The sequence below is a fragment of the Varroa destructor genome, unplaced genomic scaffold (genome assembly GCF_002443255.2).
Source record: "Varroa destructor unplaced genomic scaffold, Vdes_3.0 BEIS01000001.1, whole genome shotgun sequence".
Classification (NCBI taxonomy): Eukaryota; Metazoa; Arthropoda; class Arachnida; order Mesostigmata; family Varroidae; genus Varroa; species Varroa destructor.
Window position 1 is genome coordinate 59,313,652 of NW_019211454.1, and position 8,500 is coordinate 59,322,151.

Genomic DNA, 8,500 nt, shown 5'->3' on the forward strand with positions numbered 1-8,500 from the left:
TCCTGCTGTACCGGTTCTTCCACAAGCATCCGTCCATTAACTAATGGTGCAATAATAAATAGAATGAGACACAATGACACCGCGTGCTAATATTAACATCGAACACGAATAATAACAAAGAACAAGGAAGTTGAAGAAATACGAAATGATTTATTATCTTATTTATCATTTGTACATACAACTGTATATATCGCCGAATAGCCTATTATATTCGATTATTCCTAGATAATGATATTGTAATTACTAGTAACATTATGACTTAATTTTTCGTTGATATGGCTGGCTGTAGATATTCAAAAAAAGTATACAACGCCTTCCTTTTTATTTGTGCCTTTCCTTTGCCATCGATGATTGTTTAGATTTTCACTTCAATTTTTATTTTGTATATTTTAATGATTTTTAACAGTATATTATAATGCCATTATCGTCGACTAAATGTAAATTATATTTATCCGTATAAATTCATAGAGTACACGCATTTATCAAACTATTCACATTCATACAAACGTTCACGCGCAAACTGGAGACCATGTTCTTTCATTTGTCCTTCCATATTTTTTTTTTTGCTATAGTTGAAGTACCCAATATATACCCTTTCAAAAAAATATTTACCCCAATCTTGCCACCAAAAAAGCTCATCAAAAAAGCTCCCATTAATCGTCGTAACCAATCATCGTCATTAGGTCCATAACCTACACTAACAGCAAGTAAGTTTATACATGAAGGTATCTGAAATGTGCGTTCTCTCTTGCAAACTTCGGTAGCAGGTGTTTGTGTAATGGCTGCGCGTAAGAAACTGGTTTTGATGGGCCAAATGTACCTTTTTTGTAGTAAATTAAGTGTTTGTTGCTAGCATGAAGTTAGCTTACTTATTTCAACGAACGCTAAATATACATGAAATTTCTATTTTTTTTAATAGCCTCTGGTTCTCTGGCGTTCTTTAGTTTCGCAGAGTTGTCAAAGTGTTTCAACTATTCCAAACAGTCAAATCAACAACCGACTCTGTATACGATATGCTGTTTCAGCTAATATTACCACCTGCTACTGTGGTTGATTCAAAAGCATTCGCATTGGTAACAATTGAAAAAAATCTATCGTCCGGTTTTTCAAAGTAACTTACCGACTATGCTGGTTTTACATTAGCCACGTTACTTTTGCGGTCAGTTTCAACATTAACGAGGTCACAAATGCCGCGGGTTTTACATTCAGACATCACATAATCATCTTTTTCACGCAATGTTCACATTACACTCTATTAAAATCACAGGCCCAAACGCAGAAATATACCTTCTATTGATTTAAATCTAGATATTCTAGAGAGCAGTCTACGGCAATCTACGTTAGAACATTTTACACATCAGTCATGTATTCGCGGTTTATTATACACAAACCGTAAACCACAACAGTTCATTATATATATATATATATATATATATATATATATATATATAGATGGCTAGTTAGACTAGCAGAACAGATGCCCGGTTTGCAACAATAGAGATTAATAATAGTAACCGCAACAACCTTTGTAATGGCAATAAATATTAGATACCTAAGTATGTATAAATATTGTATAAAGATGCCCAGTTGAATGCCTTTCGTATATCATCGATCTTCCTGTTTAGTGTCTCGTTAATACGTTGCTTTTAGCAGGCTTTAACCTCCGGTACTCAAGTCACTCACAAAGGTTAAGGACCCTCCTGAGTGAACGCCATTATGTTTACGCAGGTGTGATTATGCGACTTTTGACGTCCGCTCTCCTTATATGGACAGCGGTGATATTTAACTAAATTCCTAGAGTCCACAAATCGAATGACTGTTCGTGACATCGATTTTGTTTTACCCCCTGTTACCATAATAAATTAGAGATCTCGTGTTCTTTCTTTAAGCGACATATCTGCCGTTTACACGTTCTTAGTCAAGGTTCTACTAGTATATGAATCAAAGCTTGCTGTGAAGACCTTTTTTGCTTGCTCGCCGAACCTGGTAAGCGTAGCTGCTACTAAAAGTAATACCAATGAATGGACAGCGTCAACACCAGGAAAAAGGTTTGTCGCTAAATACATCTGAATAAGCTTGCCTATCTGTACACGGAGTTATAGAAAAGGCCTTTTTCCCTATCCTGGAAATACTGCTGAAGAGACCAAATTGTCAAGCAGCAGTACGTTGCAGCATATTCATTATAACAACAACACTAGTAGCACAAGTAATGAGAGTAGATTATTGAAAGCAACTTTTAAATCCCAACTATTAAACACAAGCTCGACTTTGTCAACAACACCCCTCAGGTCTGAGATACCAAACACGTGACACTGACAGGCTGGGTTCTCTTACTCAACGCAAAGCAAACTCACTGTTCTCACACATCAACAATGCCTGTACTAATAGAAAAAGATCCGAAAAAAGAACCCGTATTTATCGTTGCTTTACTGCAGTCAGGTAGCATAATTGCATAAGCTTAACTTATCGGCTTATTCGCGATAACCAGTTAGCCACAAGTAAGCTTCTTTTCGTGTTGTTCACACACACACACGAGTCCGGGTTGAGATTTGAGCTTCTCTCAATGCAGTCGCTTTTTAAATGAGATTCCCTTGGGAAACCGGAAATGGTCTAGCTTAACGCGTTATGCTGAGTTCTAATCGCTTATTTTTCTTCTGTACAAAATAGGACTATAGAAAAATTGCTGATGCCACTATGTGTTTCGTGTGAGAAACGGATGCGAGAGCGCGTGCTCGGCACTGATCCTCGTGTACGGGTTGGGATCAAGAAGCTTATAAAGGAGATCGAACGCGCTATTAGGCACCGTGAACCACGTCGGATGAAGGGTCCCTGCACGTTGCGCGGGGTTATCTAAGCCTCTAAGTGTCAGACAGAGTGTGGCTAAGTCCATCGGAGACTTTCGTGTAGTTGTCGTTAACTTTTTACCTGATTATAACAAACAAACAACGAACAGGAAAGACAATTACGAAGGAAACATACAAACTGTATGTCAAATTTTTAGAAAAATAAAACGTAGTCTTTTGTGATTTCTGCAGAAGAAATTTGGTGGCTCGTCGACTACGGCACTGAAATGTTTGATAGGCTAAATTTCTTATTTATCGTTTTGGCATTGAAAGAAGCAATAGTAATATGTAGAATATGCTTTAAGTCACGCATCGGTTCCTACCAATAGCCTCGGCAGCTGCCTCAACCTTCTCTGAGCCAAGCAGGGTGATGACCTCGGCCAAAGCACTTAGATCGTCCTGGGCGCGGAAGAAGGGGTACCGACCAGATAACAACGAAAGATAGATGACAGCGGCGGACCATACATCGATAGCAGTTCCTTGATGACGAAATTTCATAAGAACTTCGGGCGCACGGTATCCAGGAGTACCGGCACGCGGCGCCACCTCCGCCGGTCGAGACAGACAAATGTTGCACACCTAGGATTAATTACAATAATAGCTATGTTCATATTGAATTGAATGATGCTTACTATCTGTTCAATTAGTTTTCGAACCTACTCACTCAATTGGATATACAAGTAGTGCAGCTCGTTCGAAACGTAGCGTATTCATTTGATAAGGAAATAATCTATGGGCAATGATCCGCATTTCATTCAACATAGTCACTAAGAAGCAATCATAAGCAAGTCAAATGAAAAAAATTATAGCGAACTGGAACGGAGCGGTGATAACTCTAAGCTGCAGTGTGGGAGCTCACCTCCGATCTTCCAAAGCAAAGACACCTTTTCGTTGACAAATGGGGCTCTGATCTTCTTCTTTCAAGCTTTTGATTAGCAACCGGCATCTGTGGAGTTGCTCCTAATCTAGCGCCTGTTCCTAATGGGATACCCGTCCCAACGCCTCCCGATTGCTGCAGGTACGTCATAGCTGTGGCGCTTCCCGGAACCAATCCATTTGAGACTCGTAAGGCTGGTGAAGCTGCTTGCATGAGACACAACCGTTTGCTTTTGTTCTCCTGCAAATGTAACTGAGTGCCATTAAAGTGAAATTTTTTACACAATTCAAATATGGAAACAGTGACTCGCTGAATAATTAATAATAATTAATATGACAAACTATTCAAACCTTATATGTTTTTTTGCTCTGTACGTGCACTAAAAATATTTTATAGCTTACCATGTGGTTTTCTTGGTCATTTCGAACCCGTTTTTTGCCAGCAGTAACGGTTTGTGAAACCACTGGCGGTGAAAGGCACTTAGCATCATTTTCGAGCTTTTCCGCCAAACCAAAATCCACAAGGCAGTACCTGGAAATAGGAGCATAGTTGTAACAATACGAAGTAAAAGCGACATTACAACAAACGTTACTAAAGAGTGCTCGCATATCACATATGATTGTACAAGCTCTGAGGCTATGAACGTATTTACCTAAAAATTTCATAAACACAGAACTGTGCATATACTGGTATCAAGCTGACCTCAAAGTACCTATTTATAATCAGGCCCAGTAAACTGTAAAGTGAGTCCTAGGAGTTTATATCTTTTGTATCCTAATCTGTGCATTTCAATGTCACTCAGTCACCACCACATTTAATCAGAATCGATAATAATTAGCCGATTATAGATATACACTCTGTTGGAGACAACAAAAAATGGTATTCTAAAAAGGTTCTATTAGCACAAAGGATGAATTAAGTTTTAAGAGTACATCACTCCTTGTTGATTAACAAAATTTAGAACTCGTCTTTACCTCTGGCCTATTCTTAGTTGATATTAACTTACATTTTCTGTTGTCGGTTGAATAGGAAGTTACTAGGTTTAATGTCCCGATGAACTACTTTGAATGCATGCACCCGTGCCAAAGCTATAAGGAGATTGCGCATATAGTCTTGAACCTCGTCAACGCTTAGCTGACGAACGTAGTCCTAAAAGCAATAAATACGAAAGAAGATTTCTACAGAACTTCAATGTGTCCTAATGCTGTGTACAAGCTTAGAGAGGACATTTCGTAAAATCATTATCTAAGCTGCAGCAGAAAATATAGTCTAAACAGTATTGAGACAAATAACATATTTTTCACAGATCCTGTTAACTATGCTTAGAACTTGTGCATAATATATAGCAGTTTGCCAATATTGATAAGAGTATGCAGAACACGTACCTCCAGCTAACCTATGTCGACATATTACCACACCAACAGGTAACTTAAAGCACTGCAACTAACTAGGTATTGTTCGTCTAGCTAAGAAAAAAAAATTGATTGAAAGAAACTTTATAATTCATTAAGTATATAGGGAACACAGAGAAATATGATTTTAATTCCAACACTTCAGTTCTAAACAAGTTAAACAACTTACGGCAAAACGGTCGTGTGGAAAGTAAGGCATGACAATGGCAACGTGACCTTTATGAAGAAAACAGGTTTTCAATTGTACTACGTTTGCTTCGCCTCTGGAAGTATCGAACAGGGCACAAAAAGCAGCACGGGAGTGATAGTAAAAAAAAGGCTGAAACAACTCAAAAATATTTTTATAAACAATAGCGACGTGATAACCCATTTGAAAGCACTCAGAATAATATAGCTTGATTTCTAGAAATAGCTGAAAAAATATAACTTGAAGGAAATCAAGTGTGTAGTCGTAAACTGTGTTAAAATAAAACGCTTAATAAACTTGTCGAAATATATAGTAGTCATTAACTACACACACCCTATGTCGTTCAGGTACTTGAGCTCTTTCATAATGCGACTAGGATGTGATGTTGGTATAATGTACTTAAGCGCGAAGCACTCGTCGGGTCGAGCCTTCAGTCGAGCTTTATATACATAGGAAAATGTGCCTTCTCCAATCCGGCCTTGAAGATCCATCAGCTGATGCACCTGTCATAATATCAAAAAGTAACAACTTAGTAAACGCTCACTGAATTATCAAGTTTAACTCTCACCCGATGCATACAACAATATATTTCATAACCTAAGCCGTTTATATTTTATATGGAACAAGTCACTGGGGCAACAACTTTCAATATTCTAAATGGATATGTCGTGTCAGAAAGTCGAGCGAGCTTCTTGAAGCCAAATACATCGCCGTCCAGGCATCGTTTGGCGTTTTTCGTGTGAATGTATAATATGAGTTGTTAAAATTTGCGGTTATAATTTACTGTTCCTTAATAAAATGAGTTTGTCCCAGCAGCCTAGTGCCAAAACCTAGTGAAAACTGTTTTTTTGTACACAACATAGTTGCGCACTTAAGCTTTGTTACAATTTCAGGATAATATACAGAATTGCCATATTAGTGCTACGCACTCAAATGCATAGCAGTCAAGATATCAATCGAATGAGCGTAATAGTCACCAAAAAACGTTAGGTTTTCGGTCATATTTAACGTCGCAGTTTATATACCTGAGGAATATATTGTTGCAGCCGTAGAGCATCTTCATCTTTTTCAGGATTAGATTCTTGGGTGCTATAGAGAAAATACAGAATAATTTATTTAGTTCACTATTTTGATTTTAGAACCTTAAAACTGAATCCGTGCTTAACTGTTGTTTAATAAATGAGACGAATTATAAATTGTAAATTAACTGTTTATATATTGTTCGGCTTTGGAAGAGATGTTGCATTCCTTAGTTCGCCTCAGCGAATCATTGCGTTCACAAAATTTACTCAACTCATGTTTATTGATGTAATAAGTTGTGAACACAACGTAAAAACCGACGTACCTTGTTAGCTGTGAAGTCGCTACTGAACCCCCAGTTCTCAGAAAATTGTTGGTGGTGACCTGCGAAAATGAGCCCGTCGATGTATTAGAGTTATGGCGCTTCAGCAAGCGTTGCCGCTGTGCTGGCGCCAATGGGGTGTTATCTGCCGGAAACGACGGAAAAGACGACAGACTCACTGAGGGAGTTCTTGGCAACGCCTAGAAGTAATCAGCGATAAAACAAGAAACATAAGTGATAAACTTACGGCAAACGAAATGTCAATTTCCAAGATCACTAAATATAAATGGTTCTTTTCTGAGTGTGCATCAAGAGGCTATTTACCACGTGTAGTAACATTCTCTATGCCATATAAGGTCGTGCACATTAAACGCATAGAGGGTATCTTAGTTTACAGCAACACCTGATTACTGCTATCACAGGTCGGTAATACTAGGTATCTTTTCAACAATCAAGTCTTAAATTCAGCCGTTAGAAATTTAGACGATCGTGGTTAGATAGGAATATGAATATGGCGGCACAGCTAAATAGTAAAAGCGCCGTTGTACCTTATACAAATATCAGTGGGTCTATAAAGTACTAAAATATTAGTTGGCAAAACGTCTAACTTTATTCATTCACTAGTAAAACATAGAAGGCCTTCACGAACGACTTGATGATGAACTGCTGAGATTCATGCTATGTGTTCTGACTCGCCCCCAGAATTAAAACAACTGCTTTCCAAATGAAACGAGCCAATTACAAGTGGCGTCCAGCGGAATCACTAGACGCAGTTTCGTAGTTGCGTATGTAATGCCAAAATTGAACTTAAGCTCGACAGGTGAATGGCCAAAGGCTAAATGTACTGTTAGCTAATATAATTCTGTTGGCCAACAATTGAACTATTTGAATACGGAAAGATTTAAAATCGGTATTTTGTCACAAAGCCGAGAAAAATTTGTTACAATGATCATACAATAGATATTTAACTAAGCCATGAATTTCAAGAGATAAATTATTTTCAACAATATCTGTATTATTAGTAGAAGTTGCATTCTAATAATTTCGCCGCGTAGGTTCCGCGCAACTTTTGTGATTATCAGGCTACAGTCAATGTGCTGATACGGCCTTACTCCACTGCCTGTTAATTTTTTTGTCTAACCACAGACATTAAAGCAAAATATACAAAAACTTACTATCGCTTTTGTATCTACTATTATCCTACTTTTCTAGATTGGCGTTTTAACATATTTGTAGTATTTTCGTCGACAACATCGCATTATATATGCTGTATCTACAGTATGATAATCTTAAGCGTCTCTAAAATCCTAATTAGAGCAGTATGAGCCACATATATTGTTCAAGTTAACAGATTCATTATGGCTAAATGAACTGTTCGGAATCGGCATCACTTGCATGGAAAAAGACTTGTAAACCTCAGTGTATATTTGCACACAACAATATAGTGTAGTATGGCAAAGTAAAATGTTATTACTACATAAAAGTCTCAGATTTGAACCAAAATTCAGTACTTTATGATTACTCACTAACGTGCAATCTTTCATCTTGACTTAGCGGCAACAACTAAAAAACAAGTTCTTCGACTGAATAAAATTTTTTATTGAATCAAACAACTCCAGACAAAGTTTACACGAATCGATAGTTTAGTGCCTCAGCTCATACGTACCATGCTCCCAGATGCGGCCAGCTCCAATAACTGAGAAAACTTCCGTAAAAAAACTTCAACTTCGCGATCTCATGGCGTGCCCCTCCTGTTTTCCGCGTTGTTTTGGTCTTAAATTTCGGGCGTACATTGCTCGCTAATGCCCGGATCCCCGAACGACCGGAATGGGTCAAGTT

The 8,500-nt window shown here is 37.9% G+C and overlaps 1 protein-coding gene across 2 annotated transcripts; it reads right to left on the reverse strand.

Annotated features, from left to right (window-relative positions):
- Positions 1–126: 126 nt before the first annotated feature.
- LOC111255407 (cell division cycle 7-related protein kinase-like) lies at positions 127–8,482 on the reverse strand. 2 transcript variants are annotated; one of them, XM_022817362.2, is made up of 10 exons: positions 8,328–8,482; positions 6,665–6,861; positions 6,345–6,408; positions 5,653–5,822; positions 5,302–5,395; positions 4,727–4,869; positions 4,122–4,251; positions 3,703–3,972; positions 3,167–3,422; positions 127–2,925 (listed from the first exon to the last, which is right to left on the reverse strand). In XM_022817362.2, exons 1-10 carry the CDS (start codon positions 8,328–8,330, stop codon positions 2,693–2,695), a joined length of 1,560 nt encoding a protein of 519 aa, XP_022673097.1. In that variant the 5' UTR covers positions 8,331–8,482; the 3' UTR covers positions 127–2,692. The 2 variants fall into 2 exon arrangements, with proteins under 2 accessions (XP_022673097.1, XP_022673098.1); XM_022817363.2 differs by having other exon boundaries at positions 3,703–3,960; positions 8,328–8,481.
- Between the last annotated feature and the right edge of the window lie 18 nt (positions 8,483–8,500).